Source organism: Sparassis crispa (assembly GCF_003851025.1).
Source record: "Sparassis crispa DNA, contig_000012F, whole genome shotgun sequence".
Taxonomy (NCBI): Eukaryota; Fungi; Basidiomycota; class Agaricomycetes; order Polyporales; family Sparassidaceae; genus Sparassis; species Sparassis crispa.
In genome coordinates this window covers 162,745-181,687 of record NW_020939759.1, presented here as the reverse complement: position 1 = coordinate 181,687, position 18,943 = coordinate 162,745, and the positions used below count along the sequence as shown (strand labels likewise).

The 18,943-nt window shown below is 53.4% G+C and overlaps 8 protein-coding genes across 8 annotated transcripts; 5 read left to right on the top strand and 3 right to left on the bottom strand.

Annotated features, from left to right (window-relative positions):
• Positions 1 to 1,066: 1,066 nt before the first annotated feature.
• SCP_1300640 (DNA-directed RNA polymerases I, II, and III subunit RPABC1) lies at positions 1,067 to 1,981 on the bottom strand (the record flags this gene model as incomplete). The annotated part of the gene is made up of 6 exons (XM_027763361.1): positions 1,067 to 1,211; positions 1,269 to 1,408; positions 1,462 to 1,543; positions 1,604 to 1,708; positions 1,766 to 1,848; positions 1,910 to 1,981. 6 exons carry the CDS (start codon positions 1,979 to 1,981, stop codon positions 1,067 to 1,069), a joined length of 627 nt encoding a protein of 208 aa, XP_027619162.1.
• A 137-nt stretch (positions 1,982 to 2,118) lies between these two features.
• On the top strand, positions 2,119 to 3,509 carry SCP_1300630 (Set1 complex component swd2; the record flags this gene model as incomplete). The annotated part of the gene is made up of 4 exons (XM_027763360.1): positions 2,119 to 2,202; positions 2,256 to 2,452; positions 2,509 to 3,379; positions 3,435 to 3,509. The coding sequence occupies 4 exons, from the start codon at positions 2,119 to 2,121 to the stop codon at positions 3,507 to 3,509; spliced, it is 1,227 nt and encodes a 408-aa protein (XP_027619161.1).
• Positions 3,510 to 4,445: 936 nt separating this feature from the next.
• SCP_1300620 (hypothetical protein) lies at positions 4,446 to 5,575 on the top strand (the record flags this gene model as incomplete). Its single annotated transcript, XM_027763359.1, has 8 exons — positions 4,446 to 4,515; positions 4,567 to 4,632; positions 4,686 to 4,810; positions 4,864 to 4,937; positions 4,989 to 4,995; positions 5,049 to 5,093; positions 5,151 to 5,230; positions 5,284 to 5,575. 8 exons carry the CDS (start codon positions 4,446 to 4,448, stop codon positions 5,573 to 5,575), a joined length of 759 nt encoding a protein of 252 aa, XP_027619160.1.
• Positions 5,576 to 5,852: 277 nt separating this feature from the next.
• Positions 5,853 to 6,196, bottom strand: SCP_1300610 (NADH-ubiquinone oxidoreductase 12 kDa subunit, mitochondrial; the record flags this gene model as incomplete). Its single annotated transcript, XM_027763358.1, has 3 exons — positions 5,853 to 5,882; positions 5,937 to 6,106; positions 6,160 to 6,196. The coding sequence occupies 3 exons, from the start codon at positions 6,194 to 6,196 to the stop codon at positions 5,853 to 5,855; spliced, it is 237 nt and encodes a 78-aa protein (XP_027619159.1).
• A 485-nt stretch (positions 6,197 to 6,681) lies between these two features.
• Positions 6,682 to 7,835, top strand: SCP_1300600 (ClpP/crotonase; the record flags this gene model as incomplete). Its single annotated transcript, XM_027763357.1, has 7 exons — positions 6,682 to 6,736; positions 6,790 to 7,005; positions 7,058 to 7,114; positions 7,172 to 7,213; positions 7,268 to 7,389; positions 7,441 to 7,683; positions 7,740 to 7,835. 7 exons carry the CDS (start codon positions 6,682 to 6,684, stop codon positions 7,833 to 7,835), a joined length of 831 nt encoding a protein of 276 aa, XP_027619158.1.
• Positions 7,836 to 8,272: 437 nt separating this feature from the next.
• SCP_1300590 (Probable aspartic-type endopeptidase) lies at positions 8,273 to 10,166 on the top strand (the record flags this gene model as incomplete). Its single annotated transcript, XM_027763356.1, has 7 exons — positions 8,273 to 8,437; positions 8,493 to 8,761; positions 8,814 to 8,960; positions 9,010 to 9,148; positions 9,208 to 9,438; positions 9,495 to 10,031; positions 10,086 to 10,166. 7 exons carry the CDS (start codon positions 8,273 to 8,275, stop codon positions 10,164 to 10,166), a joined length of 1,569 nt encoding a protein of 522 aa, XP_027619157.1.
• Positions 10,167 to 11,654: 1,488 nt separating this feature from the next.
• SCP_1300580 (Dual specificity protein kinase lkh1) lies at positions 11,655 to 13,662 on the bottom strand (the record flags this gene model as incomplete). The annotated part of the gene is made up of 8 exons (XM_027763355.1): positions 11,655 to 11,801; positions 11,859 to 12,127; positions 12,188 to 12,329; positions 12,390 to 12,493; positions 12,552 to 12,718; positions 12,775 to 12,955; positions 13,012 to 13,090; positions 13,147 to 13,662. The coding sequence occupies 8 exons, from the start codon at positions 13,660 to 13,662 to the stop codon at positions 11,655 to 11,657; spliced, it is 1,605 nt and encodes a 534-aa protein (XP_027619156.1).
• Positions 13,663 to 14,492: 830 nt separating this feature from the next.
• On the top strand, positions 14,493 to 18,694 carry SCP_1300570 (hypothetical protein; the record flags this gene model as incomplete). The annotated part of the gene is made up of 9 exons (XM_027763354.1): positions 14,493 to 14,660; positions 14,779 to 15,046; positions 15,102 to 15,211; positions 15,267 to 15,300; positions 15,351 to 16,027; positions 16,077 to 16,421; positions 16,484 to 16,808; positions 16,861 to 17,004; positions 17,061 to 18,694. 9 exons carry the CDS (start codon positions 14,493 to 14,495, stop codon positions 18,692 to 18,694), a joined length of 3,705 nt encoding a protein of 1,234 aa, XP_027619155.1.
• Between the last annotated feature and the right edge of the window lie 249 nt (positions 18,695 to 18,943).

The window sequence follows — 18,943 nt, the reverse complement described above, 5'->3', positions numbered from 1 at the left end:
GAGACGATCATGGATGACGCTTGGAGTAAACGACTGCACAGACCGACAGATCGGATGTGGAGAAGACCACCCAAGAGCAAAGCTAGCATATTAGATGATGAGAAGTGCAAGAAACTTTCACGACATACATGGGCGTAATGCAACCCTGCCTCGATATCCTCCTACAACAGTACGATGAGCGGGAGCGAGAATGCAGCGGTAACCACAGGTTTGCCGGGGTGTGTCGTGCCAGACCTCCTGAAAGCCTGCGCATACAATGCAAAAGTGACACCCGTATCCGTCGCGCTTCATGGACGAAGACACAGGAATAGGAGAAACGTCCAGACGGTAAGGCTGGAACAGTCGAGCGGCTGCGAAGCTTCCTATATGCCCCGAGTTATTGTTGAGACTGTATCGAGCCTTGTACTGTCGTATATTCTCTTCTGTTGATGGATCACTACCGAGGGTTTCCATCTCCAAGGAAGTCTCGATGGCGGACGTTGAATGTAAGAGCCACTGCGTAGGGCATATGGTCGGCCTTACGTTGGGCCGCCCCTCCAGACAGCCAGCGAAGGACAACCTCAAGCCTAAGCACTGAACGAGACCGTTGTTGCGGCAAGTGCAACCTGGTCTCATGTCACGCGAACATTCCGATGTCAAACACATACCGCGAAACGAGATCCTGCGGAGATCGATGCGTTCCTTCCGCACTTCTGTCACGACTTTCTGTGTACTCCCAGCTCAGGAATATCACCTGCATACGACAGAATTGCAGCATATTCTAGGCCGCATGAACATAGGTTCACAATTGCATGCCAGAAGAAAACAACACTCACCACGTCTTCCCTGCGTCTCTGGGCGCCGAGCAATCGTCAAGGAAGCGATGTATGGACATCCGACTGACATGACGTCGCGAAGTCAATTATCCCAAGGATGAGATTAGCGATCACATAGGGGATTATACAATGCTGGATACGCCACAGAAACAACACAGGCAGAAGTAATCGAGAAGAGAAAAAAAGAGAGCGGGAAAGACAGAACAAGACAAGTCTTGGCGACGCCTGGATTGTCTGGGAACAATGCACATCTAGAAGCATATACGATAGCTGGCATAACGTCCACTGGTTTCACTTGGTCTTGTAATTTTCACGACATTTCCACGCCTCAGGCCGTAGTAACGTGCTACTGGGTCTGCCAGCTGGATACGTGGTAGCTGCGTTTCTTTGAGGCGACTGCAATCAAACAATTCAAGCTCGGCACTTCATCCGGATGGATCTCGCATGACATACTAATTCTCTAGCAGCTCCTTCTTCTCCTCTGGCGTGAGCACTTCGTGTCTTGGGACGAGTGTATGATGTGTAATGTTGACGAGTAAATCAGCTTCTGAGAACTCTTCCAATCTGTACTGAGACGCCATTGCTACTATGACCTATGACGGAAATATCAAGCAGAATACACAAGAAGAAACTCGAGTTGGTTGACCTTCCGCGCGGAGGGTGTCATGTTCCCGGGAAAAATCATTATACCCTGTTGAATGTTCTTCTCCTCCAGGATTCCAAGCAACCTAAGAGAAAGCTCTAAGCTCGTAACACTCACCGACTACATAACGATTGAGTAGACATACTTTCTCATAGTTTTTACGCCAACGCTCTTCTCATCCGAGAAATATATGAAAATTTGGGTCATTGGATTATTCCGATGGTTCGTGAAGAAGTTCAGCTGCGCACGGCTACAGTACGACCATAGTAAGAGATAGCAGGTCTGTGGAAATCCTTACATTACTTACTCGACGCTCCCAGAGTTGTTGGCATAATGTGAACGGAAAGTGTTCAGGTCCATGTGGATCTCATCGTCGGACACTTGAAAGCCCTGAGCCGAGGCCAGACTTCATGAGCGCCAGAGCATGGTAAAAGCAGGAAGCAAAGCTGACTCTGTCCTTAACGAGTTCGTGAATTGTACGGTTGACTTTCCAGAGTTTGGCGCATTCGTCTTGGTCGGCCATAGCGCGAGAGGTGTCGAGGAGAATTATTTCAAACCCCGCGCGTGCTCACTTTGTTCGGGCCACCGCCACCGTGACCGCGCTCCGAGCCGCGCCCTCTCACTACATCTTTACAGACGGCTCTTCATCATAGTGATTTAATGGCACAACCGACTGCGTCGAGCAGTCATGCAGCAGCAGCGATGCCGGCTGCACCCCCTCTAAGTTTGACCCCCGCTATCATGGTACTGTCCTTCCAAATTATTTCTCAATCCACTCTGATGTGGTGTCGTCACAGAGCAAGCTGAAACCTGCGAAGATCTTCAAGAACTCTGTAGATCCTCAAACACCGCCATCTCCAGGAAATCACTCAGCGAGGGGGCAAAATGCGGGCCCGAGACATATAACCGGAATAAGTTTCGATGACAGAGGAGACCAGGTGATGACAGCGGCAGAGGACGAGACGTTTCGACTATACAACTGCAAATCCGGCAAGCGAGTTCCTTTCTGATTTGAGTAAAGGCGTCAGCTTCACTGACCGATCTTTTCAGACCATTGAAGACCCTCTACTCTAAAAAGTACGGCGTGGATTTGCCTCGCTTCACACACAAAAACACTGCCATTATTCACGCGTCCACGAAAGAGGACGACACTATCCGATACCACTCGTTACACGACAATAAGTACCTACAGTACTTCAAGGGTCATAAACAAAAGGTCGTGTCGCTGGAGGTGTCCCCCGTCGATGATGGATTCATGTCTGGCTCATTGGACAAGACAGTACGTCTGTGGGATCTACGTACACCCACTTGCAGAGGACTTCTGAACCTACCATCTTCCCCCATCGTTGCGTACGACGCGTCTGGCCTTGTCTTCGCGGTCGGTGTTAACCACTACTCCCGAATATTGCTCTATGACCAGGCGAACTTCGACAAGGCGCCGTTCCTCGCGATCGCCCTAGAAGACCCGACGCTCTCCCTTGTCAGTTTCCCTCCCCGAGCTATCTTCATGACCTCTCTCTCCTTCTCTAGCAATGGGAAGTATCTCCTCGTCGGCTGTTCTGGCGACGCACACTACATCATGGATGCATTCGAAGGACATCTACTTGCAAAGTTGGAGGGTCACACTGGGTTGGAGCGGAGGAAGATGAACAGCCCTTTAAGCATAGAGCCTGTGCGAGGCAATAGCGGAGAAGAGGTGTCGTGGACACCAGACAGCAAGTACATTGTCGGCGGTAGTTTGGATGGGAAGGTGTCCGTGTGGGACGTCTCAAGCCTCCCGACGAAAAGCGGTACTGTGGATCCGAAGGCGCCGCCTTTACGGTTGCAGCCCATAGCAGCTTTGGAGGGGCACCCTGGTCCCTCTAGGTGCGTGAAGTTTAACCCGCGCTTCGCTATGATGTGTACCGCTGGTGCCGAACTAGTGAGTCTGCCTATATTTATGCTACACTCTGAACGCAACCCAATACACTCTCTAGGCGTTTTGGCTTCCTGATCCGTCTGGTGACCCAGAAGAAGTTGCCAAAGAGCTTCTGAAACGGAAAGTAGGTTGATTATTCTCCTATAGTCTGCACTGGTTGTGTGATGGTACGTTTTGGCTGAAAGCAATTAACGGACAAACCAGAGGTTGATTGTGCATACCCAGAAGTAATTGAGAAGGAGCATCCTTTTCTTGTCGGGCTTTGGAGAGGTGCGTCAAAAGAGTTTGGACCTTCGGTTACCGGCATCGCATCTTCTGTCTTCTGGGACTTCCACGTTACTGTTCTTCTAGAATCCGCTCCTGAGAGGTGCGGCGTTACATGCTTACATCGCAACGAGAATTTTATCGGAGCGTATTCCATTTATCACACAGTCCATGTTATGGCAGATGTGGGCTGGCTGAGCAGCTTTCGTCACAAGCTTGACGAAAGGAATTCTTGTCACGTTGGCACAGCAATGCGGCTGGAGAGAACACCGAAGTCAATGTGCTTTGACGAGCGCTTCTCCTGGTGCCAGTCCATTCTCAGCATGCAACATGCAATGAGAACCCACACTAGCGAATGTCTTAGTTTCCACTATTCGCTCCTTCGAAGTTAGGCACGACTCGCTACCTGTAGGCTGTGATTGAGACCTATAGGCTGTGAATGAGACCTGTAGGCTGTGAATGAGATCAAGATTCTGGCCAATGTTTTGTGTGACAACCCAGGACAAATCTCCTGGTCGTGGGGCTGCATCGCATGAAATATGCGTAACGTGCATCTTCCGTGAACTTGAACAACAACATTGCCACGGAGGTGAACAACTCTGGACACGAAGTGGACAAGGGCCATCTAATCGTGACAAGAAGATGTAGTACGATCGCGTAGGGGGTGGAGATGTTAACCCGGGGGCGGCCCGCGTCGCGTTTGGTCACGGCCGTACGGATGTCCCAATCGGGCAGTTGGACGTGGCAATAACATAGGCACGTCTCCACCCGTCAGACGCTACATCTTGCTCTTTTTCTCGTCAAGATGCGTCTCCACAGTTTGTTTGGTTATGTCATTAGCTCTGTCGCTTTCATTCAATTGGTTTCTGCTCAGTGTGCGTTATTTCAAAGTTCTAACCCGCTGCATTCTGAAGGTGTGATATAAGCTGAAGAGTTTACGGAGCCCGCAATCTTGGCTACTGCTCTATTTCCGGAGGATAATGCATTTGGTCGTATGTATTCTTCCAGAACTTTGGAATTACAGGTGAATCTAACAATTCCGCAGAGGTCGTGAACGGCGAGAGGAATAAGATATTCATTAATATCGAGAATTTGTCGGATCGCAATGTGACAATCAAGAGTGTCGCGGGCTCCTTCCATAACCCAGATTCCAATTCGTTGGTGAAGAATGTCAGCACCTTCTCTGGCGTGGTCTGTTGGACCCCGCTAATAAACTGATAAAGACCAGTGCGCTCGCATACGACGTGGCTCTGCTCGAGGGTTCTAAGATACAACTCCCCTATCAGTTCTACAGCGAGTTAGTTCCTTCTCATTTCGTATACCAGAGCCAATTACTCATTTATCCCAGATTCAAGGTATTCATTTCAGGAATACTCATGGAGTCAGACTATTCACCAGCCACTGGCAGCCCGGAGACCTAAAGCTGAATATCTGGCTGGATCATACAGCAGACGTACGCCTCGATGTTGTTTCCCACCGTCCTCACACTCAATTGCGTCACCCTTGCTAGGGTCGCGTATACCGCGTGACGGCATACGATTCCATAGTCACCATTGTAGAGCCTGAGGGATCCTGGTTCGACTTCAAGCTGTATGTTCATTCTGCAGTTCTGGCGACGGCTTCCTCACGATTCGTTCGCGCAGGTGGTCAACGTTTCTGATCGTCGCAGGCCTCCTCAGTGCACTGGTGTATTATGCCTACCTCGTCTTCGTTCCTCAGCCCAAGAAGCGCCGTGCCGTTCCTTCCGTCAGTGCACCTGTAGGTACGGTTACTGCGACCGGCGCCGGTGGATATCAGGAAGAGTGGATTCCCGAGCACCATCTGAAGAAGCCCAGGACAAAGAAGTCGAAGTCAGGGACGGCGACAAGTGGTGACGAGACGAGCGGCACAGAGATGAGCACAGCCAAGGGGAAGAAGCGGAAGGCTAATAAGTAGGCTGGTTGGGTTGCAGGCCGATGTAAAATTGGATATGATGCGTAGCACCTTGTTTTTACTACAGCCCACCGCAGTGCACCTGTTACGGATATCTTATTATCTGCTCTTCATTGCTGGGGTATGGCGTATCTGGGTTACTGGTCTTATGAAGTGTTACAAAGCAATCACTTCGTCAATCTGCGCGCTCTACATTGTTTTCTGATAGCCAGTGAGTTGCAGTGAGGGGGATGTACAGCCTGCAGGCGTATCTGCTCTTCGGGACACAAGGGCTTGGGCACTATACATCAATGTGTTTGTAGCCTTGAACCTGCAATGCTTCACGGTCACGCAAGCCGCGAAACACACAAACTAGCAGACGCACCCTGTTCTCCTTCAGCATCACAGCATACCTGTCCACCAGCTCCTTGCACTTCTCGCCATGGTTCACGCCCTCGATGCGGTAGCACTTGGTGATGTTGTCACGCACAATTTTGGCCTCCATTGCGCGGACCCAGGACTCGCGGATGATCTCGTCCTGCTCTTTCAGGCGAGCTAACAGGGCGCATGAACGATAAGGGAGTGCTCCAGATGGCAGCATTGCATACCTTTGAGTTCAGCGGCCCTAGCCTCGTCAACTGGCATGATACTTTGCGGTGCGAAAGGGGACCAGTGGATTTCCTCGGAGTTGGAGAGCGAGATAGGCACGTGGCTGCGCGCTACCGGCTTGTTACTCGGGAGGCTCACCTTACCCGCCGAGCATCACGACTATCGCTCATGTGGACACAATATAAACATGTGAATTGACCGAAGGCAGGTGCTATAAGAAGCCTTGGTGGAGAGCTCCTCGGTACGCCGACCCTTACACCGACTATCTCGGTATCCCTACGTGATAGCTACAGCCTGTTCTAAATACCCTCGAGGAGTGAGTTCCGCCTTTCTCTAAGAGTGGGTTTCTGGGATGTGGTATTTGGTGCTTCGTTGGGTTGGATGATGTTTTGCGAGTTTCTGCGGACGAGTTGACGGCTGGATACCATCTCAGCAAGGATCGTGACCCCACAGGAGCGGTGTGGACGCGAACTCATGTATATTTTACCTTGACAGGCCTTCCGGAAGAAGTCTCAACCATAATGTCCTATCCAGTCAGGCTGCCCGCAACCAGGTCGGTAGTCACCGTTACACATCGTGAGTTTTTCTTGGAAAGTGCCTATCCATTCATTCTAACTTGCGGTGTTAAGCCACACCGGCCATCTGGATCATTGAGCTACACAATGGCGCGGACAGTCGTCTAACGGAGGAATTCATTACCACGGCCCTTATGCCCTCACTGGACGTGGTGGAGAAGCACTGGCGCGAAGCGTTCCGCGCGGTACGGCAGACGGAGGACAAGAAGGGCGCGGAGGGTGCTTTGATCATTGTCGGCAACAGATCACAGCACAAATTCTTCAGCAATGGTGGGTGTTCAGTTGGACATAATGTTTTTGCAGCTGCTGATTGTCCTGTCAGGCCTCGACTTCGCCGCCGTAAACAGCAACCCCGTTTCTACTGCAACGTTCTTCCCGCGTACGCAGTGGACAGCTGTTTTCTAACGGGTCTGGTTTTCACTACTCCGTGTTATAGACGTCTTCAATCCAATGGTGCGAAGAGTTTTGACTTTTCCGAGTGAGTCGTCTGTCGGATGGCTTCGTAAAGTCTGCTGAACTCCACGCGCTGCAGTCCCCGTCGTTGCCGCCCTTAACGGACATACCTTCGCTGCCGGCATGGCACTCGCGCTGTGCTGTGACTACCGCGTCATGACAGATGGAAGCAGCAGGAACGCCTGGTTGTGCATGAATGAGGTAGCATGCGTCCTGGCTGATTTTGCGGAATTAACTACAATATCTGGGCAGGTTCACTTTGGTTCTGGCTGGCCTCTAACCCTTGCTGCCATCATGCGTGCCAAGGTGTCTGACCCACGCGTCCTGCGCAAGGTCGCGTTAGAGGGTCATCGTTTCACGCCGCAAGAGGCGCTACAGGCAGGCCTTGTCGATCACATTGTCAAGGGAGACACCGACGCCGTCTTGGCGAAAGCCCAGGAAGTAGCGGAATCTGTTCGCAGCTGCCCAACATTTGGTGCATGGGGTGTCATTAAGGCGAGTGCTTGTCCGGTGTTCTGGTCGAGTTGGTCTCAGGCTAATGCGTTGTGTAGCGTGATCTGTACCGAGATGTTGTGGAGGCGAGCTTGAGAGATGTCGCTGGGCATTCCGTCGCTGTGGAAGACGCACTCGCCAAGGCGAGGCTTTGATCGTCAGTGAGTGTCTTACTCTGACTGTGACGATACAATACGCTCTGGATGGTCAGGCCTGTCGTGCCGAACCGAGTATTGTGCTGTATGTGTACGTGGGATGCAATTGGAGAAACCCATTGTTGACTATGATTGGTTGGAGCCGCGGAGGGTAGTAACGCGTGGATCACGTGTGTCGCGCGCATGCGCAGCTGGGCAACGGAGGCGAAAATTCTTTCCAATTCCACCTGGTAACAATGCACGGAAGAAGCGCTTCCGGAGACAACAATCATGCTCGTGGTATATAAACACCCGGCCAGCTTCGACGGGCACAATCTCTTCTTCTCTTCCACCTCCAACTTCCAAGGCCGGGCCTTCAGCTGTGCTGACCTTCACTAGCTGTCCTTTCTTTTGTTGTACTCTCGCGTTGAGGTTTAAAGTCAAGGCAGGCTCCAGTCATGCAGCTCGTTCTTTCTTTGACGGCCCTTCTGGCCACCCTCTCAATGACCCTGTCTCTCTCCGGAGAGTTCGTACAGGCACGGCCTACGGAACGCGAGGTCCGGTTGGTTACGCTTCCGTTGAAGCGAGTGCACCAAGCTCGTACTGACATTCATCCCCAAGTAGTGAGTGTTGTAAATTCCAGGCGTGGTGTACACGCGTTGAACAACGCGTCCGCAGTTCTTGCAGCAGCACATCAATCGTGGCCTCAAGCGCTATGCGCGCATGACTGGTCGTATGGAGCCTTCTCCCCGCGAACTCGAGGAGAAACTCCACAAGCGCATGTACATCCCACCGACCTTGAGGCATTCTCGTCATAACAAGCGTTTCAACCGTGGTGGCCTTCCATCGCATGCCACCGTTGAGGTCGTCGAAGCGGAAGATGTCATCGTAGCTCATGACAGCGCGACAGGAAAGAACAAGTCTGCCAATAAGAAGGGTAATTCCACGTGAGCATACTTTTCTAGCCGTCTTAGCCCCGTTAACGTTGTTGCCGTTTAGCACCGGTGCTTCTGCTTCCGCGCCCAGTGCATCAGCTTCTCAGGGTGGTGCCGGTATCCCGGAAGTGGACGTTCAGGCCGCTGAGAACGGCGGCTTGACTGCTCCAGAGAATCCAACTGCGAATAACTCTCTTGGTCTTAGCATCGAGTACGTCTTTGTGTTTGAATTTCTGTTGTAGCTCTAACTCCCTTTAAAGAGCAAACGACGTCGGATATATCGCGACGATCCAGATGGGAACACCTCCCCGAGACTTCAAGATTCTCATGGATTCTGGCTCTGCAGATCTGTGGGTAGGCTCTGAGAACTGTCAAACCGAAGGCACAAACACCGGCTGCGTGAGTTGTCTAATTTGCGTGCCCGCGATAATCACTGAACCAGAATATCTCAATGTTAGGGCAATCATACCTTCCTCGGGTCCCAGAGTTCATCCACTTTCATCGACACCGGAAAGCAGTTTGAAGTCACATACGGTACTGGTCAGGTCCAGGGCGACATTGTTACCGACAACATCAATGTGGCCGGACTTGCGCTCAACAACCACACGTTCGGTGTGGCGAACGTCGAAAGCACGGACTTCTCCAGCGACACGATTCCTTTCGACGGTCTCATGGGCCTAGCAAAGTCTGTACGTACCTTCAGAAGTTCTCGTCACCAACAGTTGACTGATGCAGCTCTTGGCAGAACCTCTCTGAGGAGCAGACCCCGACTCCTGTGGAATCCCTCGCCCAGGCCGGCCTCATCAGCGAGGCCATCACGTCTTTCAAGATCTCCAGACTCTCTACGCCCCCCAACGACGGCGAGGTGACGTTTGGTGGGTTGGACACGACCAAATTCAATGCTAGCACGCTCGTTACTTTTGCCAACGTCAATGCGGAGGGCTTCTGGGAGGGTAACATGACCACTGTTACCTCGAACGGACAGGACCTCGGCCTCACCGGCCGCACGGCCATCTTGGATACCGGCACCACCCTGATCATTGCTCCCGAGGCGGACGCGACTGCGGTCCACCAGACGATCCCCGGTGCGCAGTCTGACGGCCAGGGTGGATTCACGATCCCGTGCACATCAAACACGACAATCGCACTGAGTTTCGGCGGCGAATCGTTCGCCATTAACCCGGTAGACTTGTTGTTCACGCCTGTCGACGTGAACAACCTCCAGGGCAACTGTGTGTCCGGCATCTCCTCGGGCCAGATTGGGACTGCAACCGAGTGGCTTGTGAGTATCTTCGTTCTTTATGCTGCACACCCATTGCTTATCTATGTGCTCCAGCTCGGCGACGTCTTCCTGAAGAACGTGTACTTCTCCGTCAACGTCAACAAGAACGAAATCTCGCTTGCTAAGCTAGTTTAGGCTCCCAACATCGTGCTCCTTCTTTCCTGCAATCGAACTCGCCCCCTTTGTAGCACTGATCCGCCCGGCCTATGTATTATATCTTTGCGTTGGTTTTTATATTGCTGAGCAATATATTGCGTCTGTTATCATGTCGCCGTTGTGAACCTGCCTGTACTAAGCTGTACTGAAGGACCCCGGATTATAGGTGAACAACCCTGATCCGGCGAGCCCAAAAATGTCTAAGCGCCGAAACCCGAAAATCGACCTTTGTGTCTGGATGAAATCAGGGTGAAGTGCCAATTTCCCCCCAAATCTTGTCTGGATGGCGGCATCAGGCTCCTGAAAGCGCCATTTTGGCGCTCGCCGAGGGCTCTATGGGGCCAAAATGTCTGCACCAGCACCAGGCTTTTCAAAAAATTTCTTCCAAACTGTCTGGATTATATCAGGGTTGTGCGTGGATTTCGCCCAAAATTTGTCCGGATGGCACTCAGGGTTCCCCACCTATAATCCGGGGTCCTTGTACTGACACATCTTCCATAGTGGTGGCGCGGACGGAAGTAGCTGCCGCGAAGCAGGGGGGACTCGGGTGTCTGCGAGAGAGGTCGGTCCTGCCCATCCGGTTTAGACATTCAAATACATGGTCCGTGCACCATGGTGCTTCGGCAGTCAGCGGCATCTGAGCTGCGCAAAGTCCAGCAGCCCGTGAACGATAGCATACTTAGAGCCGTAACGGTCACACTTGCGGCGCTCTAGACGCCATGTAGGATGACCCGCGTAGACCAACACAGGGAAGAGGCGAGGACAGACATCTGTCTCTGCCTCCATTTCCGACAATATGCCTCCGGGCATGAACTAGTGCATCCAATTCTGCGGAAGAAGAAATGGCGCCCTCAGCCCTCCGAAGGACGGAAATACACCATAAGTCAACCGGCCGGAGGAACGAGACGCACCTGTGATCTCACGTGTACGCGAACTGTGCCGCTCCTGCACGGATAACTTCACCTCGAACGGCTCACGGGCCTCCTCGTGAGGCGTCCGGACCCGCGCACGTCGTACCCAGTCTACAGCGGCCAAGCGAACTGCTTCTATAGTTTCAGTAAAATTAAGACATACGGGCCCTGTGCATAGATAGATACACGACACAGAATTAGGCAGGAATGTGGTGGACAGTAGAGGAACAAGATGGATGCAAGCCGATGGAGATGGAGATGTATACGGAGATGAGGGTGGAGATGGGGATAAAAACGAGAGGCGGAGTGACAGAGACGGGATGGACTTGATGCAAGGGAAACAAGATATTGCGCACTATTGCATGTTGCATGTTGTACATGGTAGAGCTTCCGTGGTAGCGTAGCGGTTCTGGAATGGGATGCAGGGGCCAAGGGTGCCGCAGTGAAATTTGAAAGCTGAAAGCATTACTGTAACGCGGCAGTATACATGTCACAGAGGAGGCCTGTCCTTATCGTACGACTGGACGATACGCAAAAGAAGCGAAAAAAAGGATGGTCACAATTCGTTGGGAATTTGGATATTGAAGTACGGGTGGTTGAGGGCCTCCCTCACCGATATCCTCTTGCTGGGGTCGAATGTGAGTAACCTTCTGACGAGGTCGAGGAACAGCTTGTTGATTTGGTCAGTTCCTGGAATAATATCCTGCGCAAAGTTGGCAATGTCAGATCAGAATTCAAAAAATTTCGCGGTACCACAAACCTGCAAACTGCGGCAAGCTCGCACTTCTTTCTTGCTCTGCCTGGACGCCTTGGGTTTCGGCCAGTCGAGTTTGTGGCCCTCCTTGAAGAACTCCGGCTTATTCCGCTCGGCGTTCTTGGCAAAGCTTTCCGGCATTTTACCCATCACCTGTTCCATCATCGCGAGATGCTCCAGGTTGTCGTGTGTTTGGAAGAGGGCAACACCAGTGTAGAACTCGACTAGGATGCAGCCAAGGGAGAACGCATCACAAGGAAAAGACCAACCCATACCTGTTCAAGTGTGAAATGATGAGACACAATAGACACCCGTGGCGTGGAGTTCTAACTCACTGAGAATAATTTCAGGAGCACGATAATGACGTGTGCACACGACACTGGAGTGATATTCGTCCTCGAAGGTCGCAGATCCGAAGTCAATCAAATGGATTTCCGTCGAATCTAGTATTCGCTTATTCCGTGGTGTGGCATTGCGCTGGCAAACGTGAAACAGGAGGTCAACATTCCGCGACACAAAAGTGTTGTGGCGGCCCACCTTGCCAGTCGCAGCAGGGATCGTAACAATCCGGTAGTCGTTGTTAACCAATAAGATATTTTCCGGCTTCAGATCCGTGTGGATCAGACGTAATTCATGAAGAACTAGAAGTGGGTGGGGGGTGAGTTTTCAAAAAACAAAAAAAAGGGCGAGAAAACCTACAAGCCACACTCCCGAGTAATTGCCGAGCAAATGATTGTATATGTTGACGTGGAAAGGGCGCAAACTCGTTCTCCTTGAGAAAGTCATACACACACATGCCTAGCAACTCTGATACCAGACATATGTGATGCCGATGGTCAAACCATTCCAATAGATGGATGCATTTACTACAGGAAGTGGTGCGGTCAACCAGGGAACGAATGTCGTCCGTCGAGCCACTTACTGCCGATTGGTGGGATCCCGCTCCTTGAGCTTTTGGAGAACACGGACTTCAATCTTGCTTGCATCGCGGTATTTGGGTATCGCGCGAATGATCTTGATAGCTACTCTTGTATTCGTGTGCGTGTCGACAGCCTCGACCACCTTTCCGAAGGTCCCCTGGCCCAAAAGACGGACCGTACGATCTTGATAAACAACTATCAGCGCACGGACCTTCAACGTGGAGCGGATAGAGACTCACAGCGTTTGTAGATCATGTCGTCGGGCACGATTATGTAGTGTCCTTCCTTGTCGTCGCAGGGGACCTGATCCTTAGACGCCTGAGAGATGATGCGTCATTTGACAGTATGTGAATGACACAGCCCGAGCGACGTACAGTCTCAGGGAAGATACCGCTACCGCTGGCCAGTGTTTTATGTGGGACTACGACGGTCGACAGGTGGCCATTCGCCTTCTTCGTGACGGTGCCAGCATCGTCGGCGGGGTCTCGTTTGCGCTTCTTCGCCGCTGGCTGGGCAGTGAGTGCAGAAGACGTGCTGGCCGACAGCTGCGCCGCCTCTGCAGCAGCACGGGCCCGTGTTCTAGGGTGTGCGGAGTACACCGGCGGTTGATATGACGCTGAATAGATTTGCGTATGCGCCGTTGAGGCGGGTGAAGCAGTGGGAGGAGGCGGGGTATCTTCGATGATGATAACCTCGCGAACTTGGCCTGTGCTATCGACTTCCTGGACCTCGCTGTAGTTGACGGTATACTGCTGTGGCCTCTTGCGCTTGCGTGGAGCGATCGGGGGAGTAGGGATGGCTGCCGGGTTGGTGTTGAGAGGGCGATTGAGCGATTGGCGAGGATACTGGGGCAACACCTGCGGCTGCAGGTGGTGCACCGCTGTCTGCATGGTCAGAATGGCTGTGGAGGACGTGGTGGTAGAAGTGAGAGAGAGAGGGAGACGATGTTTATCGGGGTGATTGACCCAGAACGAGTTGCGACTCGGAGACGCTGCCCACGGAGCCTTATTTGTTGTTTGGTTGTATGAGCCACGCCTTCAGCCACCCTTACGAAGCAGGCCACCACACCTCCCTCTCCCGGTATTTTGCGCCGTTTAGAACCCCAGAAATTGCTCTACTAGGGCTGCTGCCAACTCGCGTACTCGGTTGAATTTTCCGCGGGCGACAGAAGGCTCGAAGTGCAGCGAAAGGACCGCGACGGCCACGCCACAAATGGGGGCACGGTGCACGGTGTCTACGGATCTTTCACGCTCTCCTGATACGCACGGACGATAGCGTGGCGATTGAAACGTCTTGTTACGGCGAGCTGCAGAGCTGTGTTCACGAGTGCATTTATCCAGCCCATCGAACCAACGGCGACTGAGGCCGCCGCCACCAGTCCCTTCTCACGTGCCGGCCCGCTTATGTGTCTCGCCTCTGCCGAGCTGCCAGTGCCAGTGGCCAGCACCCCCGTTCCACGCTCGTCGCCGAGCATTGTCCTTCACGACGAACTCGCATTTTCGTGAGCAGTTGCACGTTGTCTGCCAACGTCGCCGCATGTGCGCTGAGAGTGAAAGCCGCCGCGCTGCAAATTTGACCCTGAGCTCCAAAGTCCGAGCTGAGTGCCCACGTCGCCAAACAAAGCACAAACAATCTCCATACACCGTCGTCGCCGTCGCCCTCGACGAGCGACCGCTTCTCATTCCGCTTGCGTCAAGTTCGCCCAGTGCCAGTTCATGTGATGAGCAGCCTACCGTACACGGACGGCTTCAGCTTTCCCCATCCAGAGTCCGCAGAACGCACCACTCCTTTCGCAGGTAGCGATGCCATACCAATCGACCCCGCGCTGAATGCGCCGCAATTTGACCCGGCGTTGATGGGCATGAACGGGGGTGTCGCGGATGTGCAGGTGAGTGCGCCGAGTAACGTGTCTGCCGCACTTCACGCGGAGTGCAACGCGTCGCGTCGCGCTCTCGCGAGATCATTTACAGGCGCGGTGCCGATCACAACTGACTACTGTTGACTAGTCCGTCCGTGCCCATCCCTCCTTTCATCGTTTTCCCTTTCCGCCGCCAAGGCAGTATTCACAGGGACCGCAGGGCGACCCGTTTGCACCCCAGCCTTCGCCTGCTTATTATCAAGTCGAAGAGCCACCGCCCCCGCCACTAAGGCCATCCAAGAAGAAGCGGCAGCCTCGCCGTGAAGAGGAATGTGGATACTGTCAGGGAGACGATGCAAAAAATAAAGACGGTGTGCCAGAGATGATGGTTTCTTGTGCGGATTGTCGCCGCAGTGGTGGGCTTTACTGTGTTCCCATACTGTACCTTACTGATGCGTACCCGCTTGGCAGGACATCCCAGTTGCATGGACTTGTCAGATATTGGCGAGGTCATGCGTTCATACGACTGGAAATGCGCGGAATGCAAGAACTGCGAAGTGTGCCATGAGAAGGAAGGCGATGTATGTCTTAACTTCTCACAGCACCTTACGCTTTTCTTGCTCAACTTCTCTGCAGAATCGTATGGTATTCTGTGACTACTGTGATAGAGGTGTGTGATGCCGATTTTTCTACCATCCATGGTTGACCTGCTTGGCCCAGGTTGGCATATGGATTGTCTGGACCCTGCGCTGGTAGAAACACCCCCGGGAAGATGGCATTGCCCACTCTGTCCTCCTCTCATGCCTCCACCTGTCCATGCATCTGCATCTGCACCAGAATACCAATCGCCTCCCTACGACGAGGTCGACGAAGTTATCGACCCGCAGCTCCGCCAAGCATCTGTAGCATCCACCTCTCATATACCCGACTACGACCATCCTGACCACGGTCACCCTACGCGTCAGGCTCCACACGAAGTCATCGTCGTGTCAGAATCGGACGACTCCGACGAAGATGTGGTCGTGGAGGTAGACAACGACGATCCGCCGACCACGAAGAGGAGTCATAAGAAGAGCAAGAGCCGCTGGAAGGGCAAGGGACTGATGCTCAACGAGCCAGACGAGGCTGACGCGACGCTCTCTGTGCCGCGTGCGGTCAAGCGCATGCGCCTCCGCCTCAGCTCTCCGGTCCCACCGGGGTCTCCTGCCAAGGCCATGCCCGTCATCCGACTGCGCCTTCCACCCCGGGGTAAAGGGAAAGCGCGTGAGGAAGAACCTGAAGAGCCTAAATCTGGCATGTTTGACGAGTTCTTGAACCCTGAAGATCGGGATACCACGAGCACATCCATCACAAACGGCGACAAGCAGCGTTTCGAGAGGAGTAGGGTTACGGCGGAGGTGGGTATATGCGTTCCCAAGTCCTTCATTCTGCTCATATTTCTTGCAGGAAAAGCTCTTTCCTAGGCCAACCCTGCCGGACATACCAGAGACGGCTGGAGCAGGTCCGTCCAGCCGACCATTGCGCTCAGCTACACAAATCTCTGTAGTACCGATAGCCAGGGTCACACCCGAGCCGTCACATTCGCCCAGTGTGTCAACGCCTGGTCCGGCACCGCCGAAACCTCCGAACGGCCTGAGAATCCAGCGGATACGCTTCGGTGACTACGATATCGAGACGTGGTACGACGCGCCGTTTCCAGAGGAGTATGCGAGCATACCTGACGGACGCCTATGGTTGTGCGAGTTCTGCCTCAAGTACATGAAGAGTCGATTTGGCGCGGGGCGACACCAGGTAGGCCGCAAACCAAAGCCTATCTTTAGTTGCTGCTCGCTTATACCCCTTTTCGCTCTCAGATGAAGTGCAAGATGCGGCACCCGCCCGGTGACGAAATCTATCGCGACGGCGCGACTTCCATCTTTGAGGTCGACGGGCGGAAAAACAAAATTTACTGCCAGAACCTGTGTCTACTATCCAAGATGTTTCTCGATCACAAGTCGCTTTTCTACGACGTCGAGCCGTTCCTCTTCTACGTCATAACTGAGGTAGACGAGGTGGGCGCCCACTTTGTCGGGTACTTCAGCAAGGAGAAGCAGAGCCCCAAAGACTATAATGTCAGTTGCATCATGACGCTGCCCGTGCGCCAACGACAGGGATGGGGGAATTTGCTCATCGATTTTAGTGAGTCGTATGCCAGTTATGTTACTGTGGCTCTGAATATTTGGCTGTCTAGGCTATCTGTTGTCGAAGAAGGAGGGAAGGGCTGGTTCACCGGAGAAGCCACTCTCTGCTCTTGGCGCTCTAGGATACAGGAATTACTGGACACTTTCCCTTATGCGATATCTTCGCGCGGCACCGCCGAACCCCCGCTTGGAAGGTTGTTCATGTTGTATTTCTAGAAATTTCTCCTTTTGCTAAAACGTGATCCTCTAGATATCAGCGCCGCCACTTCGATGACTATCGAAGATATACATTCCACTCTCGTGCACCTCAACATGATCCGAGTTGACGTTGCAGCGACTCCCATGAGACCGCTTCCCGGTCAGAGCATCAGGTTCCCGAAGGGCCGCAAGAATGGGATAGCGCGGAAGCACCTGCAACGCACCCAGACGCAGGACGACGAGAAGATTAAGGGCCCATTCGTGCCTCCAAAAGAGTATATGATACATTGGGACCCGGAGGAGGTCGCGCAGTACCTAGCGAGATGGGAGGCTAAGAACTACCTAATGCTCAAGCCGGAGAAGCTGAAGTGGAGCCCGTTGATCCTCACGCGCACGCGGCGACCGGAGCACCTGCCGGCGAACGAAACAGAGAGCGCGGACGTGGTTGAAACCCCGGTGACCGCGACGGGCGCTGCCGAGTGGGACGCAACGCCTGGCCTCGATGCGCCGCTAACCCCTCGACCCGGGAAGTCCGTGGATCCACCGAGCATCATGGACGCTACCAGGTCGCCGGCGCTCGCGCTGTTTGACGACGACAACGTCGTCGTCGTGACCCCGGGTACCCAGAACACTCCTGCAAAGATCACCGAGAAGCCTTTGGCGCGGTCTCCGAGTGTTGATCCCCCGCATGCGATGCAACTGGAGCAGGATAGAGCCTTGGCTCTCAAGATGGCCAAGGAGCAGTTTGCGTCGAATCGACGCCTGCGAAGTCGGGATATGTCATATGACCTCCCTAAGCTGGACACAACGAAGACAGGCCCAGAACCCTCTCCTTCTCTGCGGAAGGGGCGCTCTACCCGAGCCACGACGAGCAATGGCACGAGAATTAACGGTCAATCCAGCGCAGACCATACGATGGAGGACGCCGCCTCCCCTGCTAGGCTTGCGCGCAACGGGATGCGGCCGATGCGCGAATTGCGCTCGAGATCGAATGCAACCCAAGACGCGAAGAGGCCTACGTCGGCGCCAAGATCCGTGTCTCCCCGCAAGCGTCGGCGGGTGGAGTCTGCGTCTGAGATGGAGACGCTCCCCACGCCCTTGCCCCTGCGCCGTAGTGTTCGCCACGCACCTGAGAATGTTGACACGCCTTCCAGGTGCACCCGAAGTCAACACAAACCTCTACGGCTTGCGAACGGCAGCTCACCACATAGTCCTGGCTCATGTCCACCATCTGCATCATCATTGTCCTCGTTGTCTGGACCAAGCGAATTTCCTGCGCTCGAGATAGAACCGCTCGATAATGGCGAGGACGTCAACATGGCAGACAACGTGGATGAACGTCAGCAAGAGGTACCGCAGGAACCGACTCAGATGGGGGATGCTGTTGTGGATGCGCCTGCGGAGGACGACATGAAGTATGAGGATGTAGACACTCCATTCACAGCGGTGACAGGCCAGCACAGCGTTCCCAGTGACGACACGGCGGTGATGATGGAGGAGTCGGGAGCAGAGGCGAATAAGTTGTCTCCGGCTGGACAACCGATAGACCTGCTGGTTTCTGACGCACCCGAGGAGGCTCTGCAGGTTGATGGGGATGATATCACTCAGCTCGACGCTGGTGGGGATGAGGATGCGGAGGGCGAAGAGGATGTGGACGCAGAAGGTGAACCCGACGAGGATGTGTGAGTTTGACCTCGTGTACCTGCTAGCGTGTATCATAGTCGGTGAATTTGTAGGGACATACATTATTGGCTGTCCAGCTTTGTGAGGTCGTCCGTTGTGCGTTTGTGAGAGAAAACTTCAGTGGGAGGCGTCAGACCAGAAGCAGGTGGAACTTGCCGTGAAGGCGCTCTGCCTGAGATTCCCTTGAGTATAATATATAATCCCTGTTGAGCGAGGGCAGACAAGATCTGGATCTCCACGACGGACGCGAAA